Raw genomic sequence first — 20,254 nt, forward strand, 5'->3', positions numbered from 1 at the left:
TAACACAGTAATGTGCTCCACAGCCCCCATATAACCCAGTGATGTGCTCCACAGGCCCCCATATAACACAGTAATGTGCTCCACAGCCCCCCATATAGCATAGTAATGTGCTCCACAGCCCCCCATATAACATAGTAATGTGCTCCACAGCCCCTCATATAACACTGTAATGTGCTCCACAGCCCCCCATATAACATAGTAATGTGCTCCACAGCCCCCCATATAACACAGTAATGTGCTCCACAGCCCCCCATATAACACAGTAATGTGCTCCACAGCCTCCCATATAACACAGTAATGTGCTCCACAGCGCCCCATATAACACAGTAATGTCCTCCACAGCCCCCCATATAACACAGTAATGTGCTCCACAGCCCCCCCCCCATATAACACAGTAATGTGCTCGACAGCCCCCATATAACCCAGTAATGTGCTCCACAGCCCCCCCCCATATAGCACAGTACCGTGCTCCACAGCCCCCCATATAACACAGTAATGTGCTCCACAGCCCCCCATATAACATAGTAATGTGCTCCACAGCCCCCCATATAACATAGTAATGTGCTCCACAGCCCCTCATATAACACAGTAATGTGCTCCACAGCCCCCCCCCCATATACCACAGTAATGTGCTCCACAGCCCCTCATATAACACAGTAATGTGCTCCACAGCCCCCCATATAACACAGTAATGTGCTCCACAGCCCCCCATATAACACTGTAATGTGCTTCAGAGCCCCCCATATAACTCAGTAATGTGCTCCACAGCCCCCCATATAACACTGTAATGTGCTCCACAGCCTAGATAGCTACAAAGCGGGTAGCGTAGGAGCGAGGGACTGGGGGGCGGGGGATTAGGACAGGAAAGGGTTAAGCGACCAGAGGAGGTGGGAGGAGTTAATACAGGAAGAAGAGAGAGGGAGAAGGAGAGTGTGCCATTCCATGTGGAGTAAGAGAAGAAGGAAGACGTGTGGAAGAAGGCAGAAGATTGGAAAGAAGAAGATGGACCAGCTTGTTCTTCAAATAAAAGAAGCGGTTGCCAGCCAGGGACCCGACTGGCTGATGAGAATGGCCGGGAATTTGGAGCCACGCCGTCGGTAGAAGCCGGGGCAGGAGAAGAGCAGCCCGCGCAGATGGTTTCCAGCGCGCCCCGCGGAAGACCTCAGCGAAGGAGGAATCCCCCTACCAGGCTGAGCCCGAGCCCAGCCGTGAAGAAAGGGGGCCTGCACGCAAGCCCGAGAACGGCGCTTTCAAATGCCAGTGGCGGTGCGCGGCCGCAGCGAGCCGCGGCGGGAAGCGACATGGGCGCGACCAGAAGAAGCGCCGGAAGAACAGGAGAAGAGCCCGAGGCACTTACCGGGACATCAGCAGCGGCATCGGGAGCGGGTAAGTCCAGCGCGGGAAGGGGTTGCCCCGCGGCTGTCCAGAAGCAGATAGAGAGGGAGAGGGGATGGCCTGCGCGCCGTGGCGGCGGGCGGATGGATCCACGGGCCGAAAGAAGTTCCGGCGCCGGGACTCCCGTGCGGAGAGAGACGAGCGCCAGCGGCAGCAGCGAGGCCGGCAGCAGCGCAGGCGATCACAGCAGCGCTAGCGGAGTGCAAAGAGGGGGGTGGGGAGGGAATAGAAGAAAGAGGCCCAGGGCGGGAAAACAGGGGGGGGGGAGAGTGCAAGCAGACAGTATGGCCCCCTTGTCGCCCCAGGGCTCATGCCCTAATATGTGGGGCAGGGGTATATATTATAAAAACACTGCAGGGGGGGAGAGTACCAGCAGACAGTGTGGCCCCCTTGTCGCCCCAGGGCTCTCGCCCTAATATGAGGGGCAGTGTTATATATCATAAGGACACTTCAGGAGGGGGGGGGGGAGACAAGCAGACAGTATGGCCCCATCGTCGCCCCAGGGCTTAGGCCCTATGATGAGGGGCAGCGGGATGTATGCTAAGAACACCTCAGGCCGGCAAGGGGTTTACGGGGTACGAAGGAAGGAAGGAGGGAGGGGGAGGAGGGGTAGCAAGCAGCGGTCACATGTCGCCACGGGGGTTTTTACCCGCTGGGGAGGACAGACGAGCGCAGATATGCGAAGGCACTTCAGGCCGACAAGGGGCTTACGGGGTGGAGCAAAGTGGGTAGGCGAGGCAGAGAAAGGGTAAGGGGGGAAGGGGAAGCTACGGGCCCGGTAGTCAAGGGGCTGGTAGCGGGACAGAGGGGCGGATAGTCGGGAGGCGGGGGTTTGGCGGCATGGCGCGAAGAAGCGGGCGCAGCGATGCAAGGATTGATAGCTCGTCTTCGGAATCTGGTGAGCGTTGTACACGTCGGGAGGCGCCCCATTTCGCTAGAGGGTACAGGCGTGCGGAAGCGGTGGACCAGAGTGGTAGGCGCAGCGGCCATGGGACTTTGGTTTGCGCTTCGCAGCAGGCTTTGCCATGTTCACCGGCTTCCTCCACAGATAAGAGGCGGGCCTCACGTACCGAAAGGCAGGGCGAACGGGCCGCAGCCTCCAGGGCGTCCTATGGCTATAGCATGCTACCCGTGGTGTCTCCCGTAATAGGGACAGGGTACGACACGCGGTGGCGAGTCCGGGAAGGAGCCAACCGGGACCGAGTCACCCGTCTTTCCCCTCGGCAGGGCCGGAGGACGAATTGGAGGGTGAGTCCCAATGTGATAGAGTGTGGGGTGATTCGTCGCCCAATAACGTGAATAATTTTATGGTAGCGCTGAGAGCGCTGGTGGATGAGTTTGATAAAGGTAAAGGAACGGTGTCGTGGTAACCCGGGGAGACGAGACTCGCCTGTGGTTGGTGATGTGGCTCACGCTGCCGGGTGCTCGCCAGCGGTGGCGACCGGAAAAAGCGAAGAGTCGGTAAAAGATGGTTACGTTTTCAGATTTTCTATTTTGTGGCGTGGCCCCGCTGGGGGTGGGCCTCGCGGAGGACACAATTGAGAAAATTAAAAGTGGATATATACGTGGATATTTGGTCGCTCCTATCGGTGGAGCATGTGTCGGTGGATAAGGAGCGCTTCGCTGAACGGGACAAGAAGACCAAAATAGCTAAAACATTTAGCAATTGGCTACAGGCCATGTTGACCCTGGCTCACGTCATATGCCAGTACCAGCTGGGTAAAGGCCCGGAACTACTGGTATGTATTAACACTATTCATAGCGCTTACAAGCTGCGCCGGTGCTGCATGGTGGCGCTATGACGAAGATTTTCGTCTACGGATTTCGGGAATGAGCAACGCGAGTTGGGCGACAAAGCGACAGATGCTTGGATCCAGTTGATCCTGGCGCAAAAGCCGGTGAAGCCCCCCCCCCCCCTTTTTCAGAGCAATAACGCGGTTAACAGGTGGACAGCAGGCACCCGGGGTACATAAGCCCTCGGGTTCCTGCTGGGCATTCAATGAGGGTAACTGTCGGTTTCATGCAACAGGTAAGTTCCGGCGCGAGTGCTCCTTTTTTGCGGCGGGCACGCAGCGGTACGTTGTTTTTCGGAGACAAAAGCAAAACTTGCCCGCGGCCACAGCGTCGCCTGGGGGCAACGCCAGTGAACGCGCTGTTCTGGAATCAACCGGGTTCAGCGTTAACGCTTAGTCGCAATTTAAAATCGGCGTATGACAATAAAGAGATGGTGATGGAGAAGCTGCTAAAGGAGGTAGAGCTGGGTCGGAGGGCGGGGCCATTTCAGGAACCGCCATTCGAGAACTTGCGCGTTTCACCTTTGGGCTTGGTACCAAAGGGGGAACCGGGTAGGTTCCGGCTTATCCATCACTTATCCTACCCGACGGGCGAGTCAGTCAACGACGGGATCCCCAAAGTAGAAAACAGCCGTATCGTATATTTACTTCGATAGGGCTGTCTGCCTAGTGCGGCAGGCCGGAAAGGGGGCTCTGTTGGCAAAAGCTGATATCGAGTCCGCCTTTCGACTATTATCGGTGCATCCAGATTGCTTTCACTTGTTGGGCTGCCGCCTGGACGGCTTATATTTTGTGGATATGTGCTTACCGATGGGGTGTTCCATCTCTGGTTATTACTTGGAAGTGTTCAGTTCATTTCTGGACTGGATGCCTCGATATGAGACGGGCATCCGATCGGTGTACATTATCTGGATGATTTCCTCTTCGTCGGGCCATCAGATTCAGAGGTATGCGGGTTGGTATTGGCATCATTTCAGGATCTGATGGAAAAGCATGAGTACCGCTGCCACGCGAAAAAACGGTCGGTCCGGTGACATGTCTTACATTTTAGGCATTGAAATCGATACCATGGCAATGGTATTTCGTTTACCGGACGAGAAGGTAGCGCGGTTGCGACAAGAATTTAAGTTGGCTGGCAGTTATAAAAAAGTTACACTGCACCAGCTCCAAGTAATTATAGGCTTGTTAAATTTTGCGTGTCGGGTTATTCCGATGGGCCGCCCGTTTGCAAGGCGGCTGTCATTGGCGACAGTCGGGATAAAAGAGAAACACCACTTCGTCAGAGTGACAAAGGGTATGAAGGAGCACATGACAAGTCTTTCTTCAAACGTTCAATGGTCAGGTGATTTGTCAAACTGCGGAAGCTGCAAACGAGGAGCTGGGACTGATGTCGGATGCATCGGGCTCCTGTGGTTTTGGTGTAATTTTGGAGGACATTTGGTGCAGTGCATCATGGCCCAGAGAATGGCTTGAAAGACGATGGGTGAAGAACATAACACTACTGTGATTTTTCCGCTAATGGTGGCGGTGGAGATCTGACCGGTTTTGGAAAACAGGAATAGCTGCTTCTGGTCTGATAACCAGGCAGTAGTAACAGCGGTGAACAAGCAGACATCCGGATCTCCCTTGGTCTTGGCATTTTTTACGCCATTTGGTCTGGAGATGCCTGCGGAATAATATTAAGCTGAGGACGAGACACGTACCCGGAGTAAACAATAACACGGCTGACGCTCTTTCTCGTTTCCAGATGAAGAGATTCTGGGAACTCCACCCGACAGCGGATGTCAAAGGGGTATGTTGCCCGGCGATCTTATGGGAAATAGTAGAAGAGAGCTCACGACTCTGATTCGCAACTCCGTTGCGGAATCGACGTGAAAGCGATATAATGCTATATGGAAAAGATGGTTGATGGCAGCAAGGGGACAATTCCCTGATGGAGCGCGGGTGAGAGCGGTGACGTTAGACATTATGGCAGAGCTGCGGCGTCGGGCGCATCGGCGAGCTCGGCGCGCAAGCACGTGTCGGCCATTGCGTTTTGTTGCGCCTGCACGGACGGCGCGGTGTGACAAAGGATTTTGTCTTCGGACAGATACTAAAAGGTTGGGAAAAAGAAAGGTCGTAAAGAGACGACAGGCGGCTGCTCTTTTTCGGGTTGCGTTTTTCGTTAGCGTTTTCGCAGCATTGAGACTGAGCGAAATAGGGGCTCCAAGCTGTAGGAAGCTGGGGGGGTTGCATTTCGAGGATGTGCTGTGCAGTGAGTCGGATATAAAGTTATGCATCAAAAAGTCCAAGACTGATGGGTACGGCACAGGCGAGTGGTTGCGCTTGACGGCGTTGGGGACAGCTGCGTGTCCTGTGGCGTTGCTGAAACAGTTTTTGTCGCAGCACAGCGGAAAAGGACAACTGTTGGCGCATGCAACAGGAGCCCCACTAACTAAGTTCCAATTTGGGGCGGTGATGCGCGCATGCTGGAAGAGATTAGGTTTCGAGCCCAGCGAGTTTGGCACGCATTCTTTCAGGATTGGCGCAGCAACGTCAGCGTTCGCTTGCGGATTAAGAGGAGACGAGGTGAAGCGGGTTGGACGCTGGAGGTCGGAGGCGGACAAGTCGTACGTCCGACCAAAACTGGAGAGTGTTATAGTTAAAGTTGCATTGTGGTGTGCCGTTATGTGTTTATTTTTGCAGGTTCGGAGTGGACGGTTTGGGTGGTGGGCCACCCTTTCATTCATTGGGCAGAGAAAAGAGCAGGGACCCGGCCCATTGGCAGGAACCTGGGCCTGAAAGAAGTCCAGGGGAAATGGCACGGGATAAAAGGTCTACAATGGGCCAGGCTGGTACAAGAAATATTGTGTGTCAGCAGATGGTCCCAGGGGAAAGTGATATTGGTAATTCATGAGGGTGGCAATGACTTGGGGAGGGTAAAGGCAGCTGAGTTAGTGACGCTTATGAAGGAGGATATGTTGAGGTTCAAAAAATTTGTTGAGGAGACCATTATAGTATGGTCCGACATAGTCGCCAGGAGAGGGGGAAAGAAGCAAGGGACGTGGAGGCTATTGACAGGGTAAGAAAAGTGTAAATTTTAAAAATTCTAAATTCATTAAGGCAATAGGAGGGGTAGCCATTAGGCACTGGGAGCTGGAGAAAAAGGTGCCAGGTATGTGGAGGAAGGATGGTGTCCATTTAAGTGATATAGGTATGGACACATTCCTATCGGGGTTGCAGGACGGGGTGGAGGCGGCTCTGTCGCTGGCATGTGGGGGGCGGATGGCAGCGTAAGCAGGCTGCATCCTTCGTGGCGGTTTAGCGGTATTTCCATGCCAGCTGGAAGATTGAGGGTGCGTACAGGCCGTAACGGGCTTTCTCACGCCTCGAAAGGTTTAGAGCATTGGATGTTAAGAACAGGCGATAGGCATGGAAAGAAGGAAATAAGTTGATGTTATATACTAATAATAAATAAGCTGTGGCCTTCCCACATAATTTATGCCAGCATAGAGTGAGATACATGTTTAATAAAGAATTTGGTTAATAAAGAAGTTTTGTTACTAAGAAGTGGTAGTGTGTTTTATTGGAAGGGAGCAGGAAGTGTGGGGAGTCCCCCCAGTCTAGATAGCTACAAAGCGGGTAGCGTAGGAGCGAGGGACTGGGGGGCGGGGGATTAGGACAGGAAAGGGTTAAGCGACCAGAGGAGGTGGGAGGAGTTAATACAGGAAGAAGAGAGAGGGAGAAGGAGAGTGTGCCATTCCATGTGGAGTAAGAGAAGAAGGAAGACGCCCACCCGCCCGCCCTCTGAGCTGAGGGGGGAATGGGAAGGGGTTTTCCTGGTTGAGAGGTGTTAAGTTGTCACAGCAGTAGGCGGTTTAGCGGTATTTCCATGCCAGCTGGAAGATTGAGGGTGCGTACAGGCCGTAACGGGCTTTCTCACGCCTCGAAAGGTTTAGAGCATTGGATGTTAAGAACAGGCGATAGGCATGGAAAGAAGGAAATAAGTTGATGTTATATACTAATAATAAATAAGCTGTGGCCTTCCCACATAATTTATGCCAGCATAGAGTGAGATACATGTTTAATAAAGAATTTGGTTAATAAAGAAGTTTTGTTACTAAGAAGTGGTAGCGTGTTTTATTGGAAGGGAGCAGGAAGTGTGGGGAGTCCCCCCAGTCCCCCATATAACATAGTAATGTGCTCCACAGCCCCTATATAGCAGCAGTAATGTGCTCCACAGCCCCCCCCATATAACACAGTGATGTGCTCCACAGCCCCCCCACCCCCATATAAAACAGTAATGTGCTCCACAGCCCCCATATAGCAGCAGTAATGTGCTCCACAGCCCCCCATATAACACCGTAATGTGCTCCACAGCCCCCCATATAACACCGTAATGTGCTCCACAGCCCCCCATATAAAACAGTAATGTGCTCCACAGCCCCCATATAGCAGCAGTAATGTGCTCCACAGCCCCCCATATAACATAGTAATGTGCTCCACAGCCCCCCATATAACACAGTAATGTGCTCCACAGCCCCACATATAACACAGTAATGCGCTCCACAGCCCCCCATATAACACAGTAATGTGCTCCACAGCCCCCCATATAACACAGTAATGTGCTCCACAGCCCCCCATATAACACAGTAATGTGCTCCACAGCCCCCCATATAACACTGTAATGTGCTCCACAGTCCCCCATATAACATAGTAATGTGCTCCACAGCCCCCCATATAACACAGTAATGTGCTCCACAGCCCCCATATAGCAGTCATGTGCTCCACAGCCCCCCCCCCCATATAACACAGTAATGTGCTCCACAGCCCCCATATAGCAGCAGTAATGTGCTCCACAGCCCCCCCCCATATAACACCATAATGTGCTCCACAGCCCCTCATATAACACAGTAATGTGCTCCACAGCCCCCTCATATAACACAGTAATGTGCTCCACAGCGCCCCATATAACTCAGTAATGTGCTCCACAGCCCCCATATAACCCAGTAATGTGCTCCACAGCCCCCCCCATATAACACAGTAATGTGCTCCACAGCCCCCCATATAACACAGTAATGTGCTCCACAGCCCCCCCCCCATATAACAGTAATGTGCTCCACAGCCCGCCATATAACATAGTAATGTGCTCCACAGCCCCCCATATAACACAGTAATGTGCTCCACAGCCCCCCATATAGCACAGTAATATGCTCCATAGCCCCCCATATAACACAGTAATGTCCTCTAGTCCCCCCCCCATATAACACAGTAATGTGCTCCACAGCCCGCCCATATAACACAGTAATGTGCTCCACAGCCCCCCATATAACACTGTAATGTGCTCCACAGCCCCATATATAACACTGTAATGTGCTCCACAGCCCCACATATAACATAGTAATGTGCTCCACAGCCCCCCATATAACACAGTAATGTGCTCCACAGCCCCCCCATATAACACAGTAATGTGCTCCACAGCCTCCCATATAACACAGTAATGTGCTCCACAGCGCCCCATATAACACAGTAATGTGCTCCACAGCCCCCCCCCACCCCCATATAGCACAGTAATGTGCTCCACAGCCCCCCATATAACACAGTAATGTGCTCCACAGCCCCCCATATAACACAGTAATGTGCTCCACAGCCCCCCATATAACATAGTAATGTGCTCCACAGCCCCCCATATAACACAGTAATGTGCTCCACAGCCCCCCATATAACACAGTAATGTGCCCCACAGCCCCCCATATAACACAGTAATGTGCTCCACAGCCCCCCATATAACACAGTAATGTGCGCCACAGCCCCCTCATATAACACAGTACCGTGCTCCACAGCCCCCCCCATATAACCCAGTAATGTGCTCCACAGCCTCCCATATAACACAGTAATGTGCTCCACAGCCCCCCCATATAACATAGTAATGTGCTCCACAGCGCCCCATATAACACAGTAATGTGCTCCACAGCCCCCCATATAACACAGTAATGTGCTCCACAGCCCCCGCCCCCATATGTTTTTTTGTTGACACTCATAGAGTAGAATTGCATATTCTGCGAGCGGAAGAAAAATCACAGCATTCACCTCAATGAAGGCTGTCCAACTAGCAGTCCATACGCCATTAACCCTTTGCAATCCAATTTTGGATTCAGGGTTTCTTAGGGGCTTCCTCTTTCTGCCATTATACAATGGCGCCATCTGCTGGCTAGAGCCAGTACTGCGGTATGTGACATGCCAGAGAGGCCCCCGACAACAGAGCGGCCAGTAATCTACAGTAAGAATACCTTGCCGGACGTCTTCCGACATCGGAGCTGTACAGGCTTCAATCAGAATGTCTTTAGACGTCAGACAGTGGATTGGAAAGGGTTAACATTGTGTATGCACTAGAGGTAATAGCGTCATTGGCACCGGAAATACAAACATTGAAAGAAAAATACTGCGCATGACTAATGGTGAACCGCCATGGCCATACACAATACAGAAAATGAAGGTACACAGGGTCACCGGCCAGGCTCACAGCTGGAATCTGCTGTGGGCCTCTGCATATGCAATCCGGTCCCCCTGTGTGACCCCGGCCTAACCCTTTTATTCCTGTAAGGTATGAGCAGCTCACACTAAGTAATTAGGATGTTTGTAAACACTTCCCATCTGTTGTTTGTAGTCTTATTTTTGAGCACATTGCCCCAGTCAGTAAGGTTAAAGGCATCACTAAAGCTGATTGGACTCGGCCTTCCTTAAGTTTAGTATTTTCCCAGTTTCCCTATAAAACTCTCTCTTGAAGGACATGATTATATGATGGTCACTATTTCCCATGTGCCCCCAACCTGCACCCCTGTTATTCTGTCAGGTTTGTTGGTTTATATTAAGTTCAAAATGGCCGCCCCTCTAGTCAGGTCCTGTACAAGTCGGGTAAATATCTTTAGTAATTGAAAGGACGTTATCACCTTTATGAGATCCGCAGGTTTCTGCTTCCCAGTTTATATCCTGATAGTTAACGCCCCCATGATAATTACGTTATTGTGATTTGCTGCCTCATCTATTTGCTTCAGTAATAGATTTTCAGTGGCTTCTGTTATGTTTGGTGTTTACAGAGAAATGTATCCAAACTTTCTTTATAAAAATGCCAGAATTTCTCTTAAAAACAAACTTTTATTCATTGCATCATAAAAATGATTCAGGTAGTGCGATCGTAACAACTCCTACGTGTTTCCAGCGTTACCGCTCTTAATCATGGCACACGAGTAAATGAAAAAAAACTGTTTTAAAAGCAGGACCACCCAATCAAACAATACAGATCAGATGAGGCGAGAGAACGAGGAAGCTGTTACCCGGAGGAGCCCTTGTGGGTTTAATATATATGTGTATATATATATATATATATATATATATATATGATTTATTACACCCTCACTGGGGGCATTATAGAGGGGGGGAGCAGTTATTTTCCTCTCTTCTCATTTATTCAGACACTCCTCCTGGTAATGAAACATTTGCATATCATGTGATCTGTAGGTTTGCCCTAGGAGGATATTACCATTGTTTTCCCTCTATGTATTTCCACCCACAGAGACTCCACGTTCTTTCCCTCCCGTCTATGGTCATGTGGTGCGGGCTTCAGACAGATCAGGATTCCCTCCTTCATCAATGCCTTCCAGACATTTCTTTTATTGTTTGAATAGGATTACAATGAAAGGTAATGCCTCAATTATAAGGCTGGAGGCAGATAACAACATCCACGAGTTACTCTAGATGATGGTCACAGCTTACCTCCTCCCCCTCCTTTCACTATGTTTTTTTTTTTGCCTTTCTATGGATCAACAAGGGGAAGAGTAACATACTATGTTCCTATGACAGCTGTTTACTATGGTCAAGGAGACATCTCCAGCCCACAGGCTGTCAGGGACCATGTAGCTTCTGTAAAGCAAATGTCTGATCTGCTTTTTAAAAGAGAAATTCAGACAGAATGTCTGACCCCGTAATCAGGTAATAATAAACTTTATTTGTATAGCGCCAACATATTCCGCAGCGCTTCAGGTACTGAAAATAGCATCAAAAACTCTTCAATCAGAAAGTAACAGGTTAGAAAGAAAATAATGCGTGTCATTATCTCATTTTAGTTAGACAAAAACATTCTAGATGTTGCATTCTCTTTAACCCCTTAAAGGGGTTGTCCCGCGCCGAAACGGTTTTTTTTTTTTTCAATAGCCCCCCCGTTCGGCGCGAGACAAACCCGATGCAGGGGCTTAAAAAAAAAAACGCACAGTACTTACCCGAATCCCCGCGCTCCGGTGACTTCTTACTTACCTTGTGAAGATGGCCGCCGGGATCTTCACCCTCGGTGGACCGCAGGGCTTCTGTGCGGTCCATTGCCGATTCCAGCCTCCTGATTGGCTGGAATCGGCACACGTGACGGGGCGGAGCTACGAGGGCAGCTCTCCAGCACGAGCAGCCCCATTCAGAAGGGAGAAGACCGGTCTGCGCAAGCGCGTCTAATCGGGCGATTAGACGCTGAAAATTAGACGGCACCATGGAGACGGGGACGCTAGCAACGGAACAGGTAAGTGAATAACTTCTGTATGGCTCATAGTTAATGCACGATGTACATTACAAAGTGCATTAATATGGCCATACAGAAGTGTATAACCCCACTTGCTTACGCGGGACAACCCCTTTAAGCACCAGGCTGTTTTGTACCTTACGGACCAGACACTTTTTACCCATGTGGCGGTTTTACTGCCCTATTTTTTTCCCTTTAGCTGTCAAAATTATTTTTGCTGCGGTTTTTTTCCCGCAACATATAGGGCTATTTTTTAATATCTTTTTCACTGACTTTTGTTTCCATTTTTTAGTTTTATTTGAGGTAAAAAAAATGTTTTTTTTAAACATTTCTAGTTTTTTTTTAAAATTCGTATATTTATGCTAAAATAAAGTATGGAAATGAGTTCCTCATTTTATGTCAAATGTTTTGCTACATCTATATATATAAAGACGAAAGCCCTCACTGACTGACTGACTCACTGACTCGCCACTAATTCTCCAACTTCCCGATGTCGTAGAAACTTGAAATTTGGCACGAGCATTGATTATGTCATAAATAGGATTATTCAATTCTAAGCACAAAAGAATTAGCGTCCAAATTTTACGTACGTAATCTAATTCTCTCACTTTCCGAAGTCATGGAAATTTGAAATTTGGCACAAGCATTGATTATCTCATAAATAGGAAAAGCTAATGGGTCTTAACTTGATTATTCAATTCTAAGCGCAAAAGAATTAGCGTGCAAATTTTATGTACGGAATCTAAATCTCTTACTTCCCGATATCGTAGAAACTTAAAATTTGGCACGAGCATTGATTATGTCTTGATTGATTGCAGAGCAGGAGGCTTAAATCTCCGCCATAATTTTACTATCGGCTGGACTTTTAAGCCATCGGCTGGACTTTTAAGCCCGGGACCAGGCGCTGTATATTTACTGTGCCTGGTACTAAACGGGTTGAGGCCCGTTGCACATGGGCAAAGCGATATTGCCATGAGAAAAATCGCAGCAATATCGCACTGGTGGTCCGTTCATTATCGCCACATTCTCTTGCGGTGATACTGCGATTTTGTGGCATTACAAAGTTGCAAGTCATGTAGCAACACACAACTTTGTTGCACAACATGCAAGTATTTTCGGGTTAGGGCTTGAAATATAAGCCCTAACCCAAAGATAAGCCCTAGCTGCATAAAAAAAACAAATAATACGTTACCCAAGAAGGGCTGTCCGGCTCCGCTATTTTTTCCAATTCCTGGCACTGGTCTTCAGGCATGTCTTCTGGCCAGGAAGCGCTGCCTCTGATTGGCCAACAGAGCCAGCACTCGATGAACCAATCACAGCCAGAAGATATCCCTGAAGACAACTGCCGGAGACCAGGGAGAAGACACAGTGTAGGTGATGCATTTTTGTTTTTTAGTTTTTTTTTTCTTGCAGCTAGGGTTTAGTTTAGGGATTTGACAGTAGGATTTCCTACTGTCAAAGTTGTATCGCACCACACCGCACAATAAATGTGTTTTTGTGCAATGCAACAGAGAGGAAGGCTCCAGAGGGAAACATTGGCTACAAAGCATTGCAAGTCGCGGTCATATTGCGAAACCCACAAGATTTATGACTCGCAATGTTGCAGGCTACAAAACATTGCTTGTTTGAAGGAACCCATAGGAAAACATTGGGCTTCACATACATGTGATTTGTAGCATTGTCTCAACATGAGAAAATCATATGACTTTGTCACCCGTGTGAAACTGGCCTAAGGCTTCTTTCTGCTGCATTAAGTCGCGCTTGAAGGTTTTGTGCTGTGAGACGCCGTTCACCAAGTAGTGGCCTTTGGTCGGCCGGACGTCTTCCTGTCTGTTTCCTCCAGTAACTAAGTGCCTTTAGATGGTATAAGAAACGACGGCCACCTTGGCTGTCTTGGTAATTTCTCTGTAGAACAGCCCTACATGTCTAAGGGTTATAATTGTCTGTCTTCTTTGCTTAATTGCCTTTTTCTTGCCGTTATGATAACAATGTGTTCTGTCCTGAAGAGCAAAACTGTCCACATCCTGCCTTGGAGGGTGTGATGCAGTCTGTTCCAGCACTGCTTATATAGAGTTTGCAGGTTTGAAAGTCATCTGCAAAAGTTGAGACACCGGTAGGAATAGTTTGCATCCAAACCATCATTTGTCATCGGGGCTGCAGAGTAGCGGTCCTTGATGCGTTCCCTGGAGAAACCCTTTAGTTATAATTTCAGGTTAAAGTGTTATGCTTTTATTTTACTTTTGAACCATTTCATGTTATTTGCTGTACCTAAACTGTCTTAATGTCAAAAAATAACTGGACAAATTGAGGTGTTCCAAAACTTTTGACTGGTGTTGTAGGTCAAATACACAATTGCATCGATAGGAACCCCTGACTTTAGTCTCCCAGGTGATACTAATTACAATGAATTTGGATGGATGGCAGATGCAACCTAGTTGTGTGCTGCAGGATTCTCAGCCTAGTTTGCAGTAAAGGCATCACAGCTTGTCTCATGGGACTATATAGAATATATCTTTATGTATTTCTCAGATTGTAGTAAGAGACCAAAAATAAACAAGGAAGAGAGATTCTGTTTTTTGCTAGTTATTGTTATATACTGTTATTTACAACATCTCTGCTACAAACTACAAAACTAAATCTATAAAAAGGAAATATATATAACTAAACCAGCAAAATACCGGATGTCCCAAAAGAGTGGAAATCCCCATATAACATGAAAATAGTTTGGCAGATGTTGATCCAATTTTGCATACAAGCTGCAGGGGAAGGGAAAACCTGTGAGGCCTTGTCACCAAAATTACGGACATTTTGAATTCAATTCAAAATTTTCCATGTGCGCTACACGGTCTCCTGTAAGAGACCCCAAAGTAATTGTAACGCACCTAATACATATTGTGCGTATGGCCGGAGGGGTGGTCCTTGTCATGGTGTAACCGAGTGGTAACACAGGGGGAATGCTTATGGAAGTATATATGTATATCACGTCGTGACATCACCGTTCCCACGCTGTTATTTTATGTGACGGACTAATAAACACTGGACAAGTGTATCATACCTTGGGTCCTCAGGAACGGTTGAGGCCCGGTAAAACTTTACTTAGTTTAACTTTGCAAAACAGGTAATTACAGGTACATTCACGGCAGTAGTTACACACAGAAGCTCAGAGGTTGGAAGGCAAAAATACACAGGAACAATACGGCCCCATAGTCCATGTTATCTATATGTAACCAGTCCTGGACATTATATATACTCCGGAGGAGGTAAAAAGACAAGATCCTCTCCACATACTTAGCTTAGATGCACCCCACACATTCTCCGCATGGTTGTCACAATCACGTACCTCTGTGTGGTGATCCTATTGGCGGACAGCCGCACAGGAAAAATAACTGCCGCAATGTGAGCGGGTATCTGGATTGTATGAAGTAGGATGTTGAGGGTTGTGCACTCTCTCTTTCTCTGTATTGGACTCACTCTGTTTACATCCACTCTCTATGCGCTACGGGTAGTCCAAGTCTGTGGACCATCCAGTCGGCGACAGCATGCTCTGCCAAGAACTTATGCCTAGTGAGGCTACAGATAACGGACTGTCCAGGTCACAGCGCCATCTCTGTGCTTTCTTGGGCAGCGTGGATGGTCGGCGGAACTCTTGGATCAACCAGAGGGTTGGTGCATGGGGGCCTCAGCTTCCTCCTCTGCGGCCACAGGTGCAATACCTGTCTAGGTTGCTGCAGATTCTGTGGTGGGATGGTCAGCAGCGTGGCTTCCTCCACAGGCTTAGGTGTCTTCCGTGGTCTGCACGGTCATAGTGTCCCCGGGGGAATGAATCTTTTTTTTAGTTGGTCCCAGTGTGATCTCTTTCATGAGCTCTAAGAGGTCCGGTTCGTCACCCCAATAGTAGCGGGGGTTCAGGTGGTGGGTAACCTGCTGGCACCCCACGGATCACATGGCTGCTTGCGCCTGTAGTTGCAGGCATGTCTTTTTCTTTCTGGCAATAATGCTTTTGACCCCGGAGTCTGCAGCCGCAGTTAGCTCCTCCCATTGTGGGCGCCACCCAGTCCATGAAGCAGGGGTAACCCCCCCACTTTGCGCCAGGCCAGGACGTTATCATTTTGGCGCCAAGCAACTTTGGCAGGAGTTACTTGGCAGGAGTGAGTCACAGAGAAGAGCATAAAAACATGATGGGCACCATCTTGGGTGGCCCCACTAATCATGAGCGTCCATTAACTTAATTAGGCACGTTGTGACGCCACTGTTCCCACACTGTTACTCTGTGCGGTGGAGTAATAAACACTGGACAGGTGTATCGTACCTCGGGTCCTCAGGAACAGTTGAGGCCCAGTAAAACTTTACTTGAATAAACATTGCATGCAGGTAATTACAGGTAGATTCACGGCAGCAGTTACAGGCAGAAGCTCAGAGATTCGGAGGCAAAAATACAGAGGAACAATACGGCCCTATAGTCCACGTTATCTATATGTCACTGGAGGAGGTAAAAAGACAAGATCCTCTTCATATACTGTCTGGCAAGAAATCACTTAGTATAAGGCTTAGCCTAGATGTACTCCGCACATCATCCGTGAGGGTGTCACAGTCACGTACCTCTGTGTGCTGATCCCATTGGCGGATGGCCACACAGGAAAATTAACTGCCTGTAGTGTGAACGGGAACCTGGTTTGTGTGAAGTAGGATGATGGGGGTTGTGCGCTCTCACTCTCTGGCATGGACTCACTCCTGTTACATCCACCCTACATGCGCTATGGGTAGTCGTTCCTCTTCCTCTATCTTCACCAACATGGAAGCTGATGGTGCTCCCATGCGGCTCTGTGTTTACTCCGAGCAGCAGGTAAGATGGAACCCTACTCTAACACAGATTGAAGAAGCCCCCTTCCCGCTCTCAGACACTCACTTTTATAACCTCACTTGTACTGCATGGCACAGTAGAATAGATACATTCAGCAGCAAAGCTGACAGGCAATGATTTTATGGGAGTTAACCCCTCAGATGCTGCAGCTGGGCAACACACATACAGAGAATAGACAGGACGGCTTTGCACAGTGCATCTACATAAGACAGACATGTGTGACAATTATGGAGGGGACCAGGATGTTGTTCCGGGACACTATACAATATATCAAACAGGCAGAAAATTTCACCAGAAAAATAACAGTGCGATTCATTTTAACATAACTTTATTCGTTTTCACGTGAACACAGTGATTTTACATTCCAGGCAATGTGAATGATGGCGTTATCTCAAGCAGAATGTGTTCGTCCTCGTCTCCAGGAAACTAAGCACATATGTAATCGGACCAGATTTCAATCAGCGCTACCCATGTAGACTCCAAATACCCACAGTGCAGTTGCATGTATGGAGGCACACCCCACATTCTTGAGGCGGACGATGAGGGCTGCGTTGTGGGCTCTTCCTGAATGCGGCCAGGACAGTGGACGCTGATGCTTCATCACTGACCATTTTCAGTTCTCCTGATTTTGGTTTATCAACAACAGAACCTGTTTCTAGGAATTTGGAAAGACATTTGGCGGCTACACTGAGGCTAACGGGAGGTCTTATTCGTGGGGCGTTGCTTCATTAACCAGACATAAGGATGATCTCAACACGCTCTACTTGAGATAACACCATCATTCACATTGCTGGTAATGAAGAAAAAGCACCGTGTTCACATGAGAACAAATAAAGTTATGCTGGGAAAATTAGAGCTTAATCCAAGATGGCAGCATTCAAAATGGCCGTCATCTTGGTGCCATGGCTTGACAGGTTCCCTCCTTACCCTGAAGCTTGCATGCACTGTCTTACAAACCTTTTTCATTCTATAAGGGTGTTTCCACAATTTTGAGGCATTCTGTATATCAACTTTTGAAATTCTTACATGCTATTATTTAAAACATATAATGAAGGAAATGTCATTGTGTAACAGCAGCAGTAATACAATGAAGCACTTACATGGGGCAAGAGATGGAGAAGAGCATCTCCACTTAAGGTTCCCACAGCTAAGGCGATGAGGAAGTTGAGCAGGAACTTGAAGCAGCCTTGGTTAATGATCGGAATGAGAATAACTCCCAGCAGGGACAACAGGCTGATGACTGTGATGGAGACGAGGCCACAAACCCAGGCTGCAAATGGAAAAGAATGAAGTGCATCAGGTGACTGCAGAATCTAACTAAAAAGTAATAAAAAAATATAAAAAATGATAAAAATTGCAAGGTCGAAGGTCGCTTTGTATCTGATGGGTGCTAGAGTAGGGTCCAGCCCTGCAGACATGCAAAGAAGAACTGTCCACACCGAAGGTCAACTGCTTTAAAAGATTGTATTATTATGTATACAGCAGGTGGGTCTAACCTTTTGGCATCATTGGAAGAAGAAGAGTTGTCTTGGACCGCACATTAAATACACAAATACTAATGATGCAGGGCATTGTCCTCCACACAACCCCATCATCCTCCACAGTCTTCCATACAACCTCCATCACCCTTCACAGTCCTGCACACAATCCCCATCATCTTCCACAGTCTTCCACACAAACCCTGTCATCCTCCACAGTCTTCCACACAACCTCCATCATCCTCCACAGTCTTCCACACAACCTTCATAATCCTCCATAGTCCTCCACACAACCCCCATCATCCTCCACAGACCTCCACACAGCCTCCATCATTCTCCACAGTCCTCCACAAAACCCCCATCATCCTCCACATCCACCATAGTCCCATCATCCACCATAGTCCTCCACTAAACCCCCATCATCCTTTACAGTCCTCCACACAACCCTTCATCATCCTCCATAGTCCTTCACACAACCCCCAAACAGCCGCTTACATCCCCTACAGTCCTCCGCACAACCCCCATCATCCCCCACAGTCCTCCACACAACCCCTATCATCCTCCACACAACCCCCATCATCCTCCATAGTGCTCCACACAACCCCTATCATCCTCCACACAACCCTCATCATCCTCCACATTCTTCCACACAAACCCCATCATTATCCAGTCCTCCACACAACCCCCCATCATCCTCCACAGTCTTCCACACAACCATCATCCTCCACAGTCTTTCACACAAACCCCATCATCCTCCACAGTCTTCCACACAAACCCCATCATCCTCCACAGTCCTTCGCACAAGCTCCATAGTCCTCCACACAACCCCCATCATCTTCCACAGTCCTCCACACAACCCCCATCATACTGCACAGTCCTCCACACAACCCCCATCATCCTCTATAGTCTTCCACACAAATCCCACCATCCTCTGCAGTCCTCCACAAAAACCCCATCATCCTCCACAGTCCTTCACACAAGCTCCATAGTCCTCCACACAACCCCCATCATCTTCCACAGTCCTCCACACAACCCCCATTATACTGCACAGTCCTCCACACAACCCCCATCATCCTCTATAGTCTTCCACACAAACCCCACCATCCTCTGCAGTCCTCCACACAACCCCCATCATCCTCCACTGTGCCCCCAAACAACTTTCATCATCCTCCAAATATCCCCCCTTCCACCAGCGCCAGGCCATATGGCTGCCAGACTGGAGTCAGTGCCTGCTTTTGCATGCAAGCCTGGACACAGAAACCTATCCAGATAGCAGGAGAGGGACACCATGATGGACCGCCAAGATGAGGCTGCCGTCTCTCATCCTCACCCGGTACTCGATAGGAGCAGTCAGATCTCTGGAGGACAGAAAGGAGAATCGCTGCCGCACACTGAACCTGGTGTGTATGAGTCAGTCACAGAGCTGCCGCCCGCTGCCTGTCATCTGTATGCGCCTGTCAGTGAGTGGAAGCCTGCCGCCTCCTCCAGATTGAGCCTGCGTGGGCCTCCCTCCCCATTGGACTGCATCCTGGGCTGCATGTGGTCCATGGGTTGGACGGCACTAACATAGACAATGCAAAGTGAGTGATGTTTCAGTACTAATTACTGGACCTTTCTCAAACATTAAAGCCATAACAAAGATGTAGAGAAGAGCAGAGGAATCACGCTGGCAGGGCCAGTGGGCATCAGTGAGTGCAACACAGTGCAACTTGCGTTTTTGGTGCATTGCGTTGCGTTTTTAACATTAGAAAGTCCCATTAACAATCGCATTAACAAAAACGCAAACGCAAGTGTGTGGGAGCCCTTATTCATAGCAAGGCAACACGTTTCTGTTCCAGAATGGGCCCTTCATCGGCCTATGTACAGACTGATGAATAACGGCTGGACATTTAAAACCTGTATGTTAAACTGGCGGGTGATGCAAAGTCCACAAACAACAGAGCTCAGCAGCACAACCGAATGGAATGACCACTTTTAGTGGGGGAGGGGTTTCAATAAAGGGCACGCTTGATTGAGGATCCAGACTTCAATGGAGCCATCTGTATCATACAATAAAATTCCAGGAAGCAGCACAGTAGCCAAAAGATTTCAAGATGTCATCTCCAGCTAAAAGGTATCATCTTTATTTATTATCTGCAGACACATTCCGGCCGACACAGCGGCTTTTGTCAAGCTAATTTGTAAT

General features: G+C 48.7%; 1 protein-coding gene across 1 annotated transcript in view; it reads right to left on the bottom strand.

Annotated features, from left to right (window-relative positions):
* LOC136577297 (zinc transporter ZIP10-like) overlaps positions 1-20,254 on the bottom strand; it is a 130,601-nt gene that overhangs the window by 88,385 nt on the left and 21,962 nt on the right. The window contains exon 4 of the mRNA XM_066577155.1: positions 17,692-17,861. Within this exon, the coding sequence (XP_066433252.1) occupies positions 17,692-17,861 (170 nt within the window). The remainder of the gene's footprint in view (positions 1-17,691; positions 17,862-20,254) is intronic.

Source organism: Eleutherodactylus coqui, chromosome 8, assembly GCF_035609145.1.
Source record: "Eleutherodactylus coqui strain aEleCoq1 chromosome 8, aEleCoq1.hap1, whole genome shotgun sequence".
Taxonomy (NCBI): domain Eukaryota; kingdom Metazoa; phylum Chordata; class Amphibia; order Anura; family Eleutherodactylidae; genus Eleutherodactylus; species Eleutherodactylus coqui.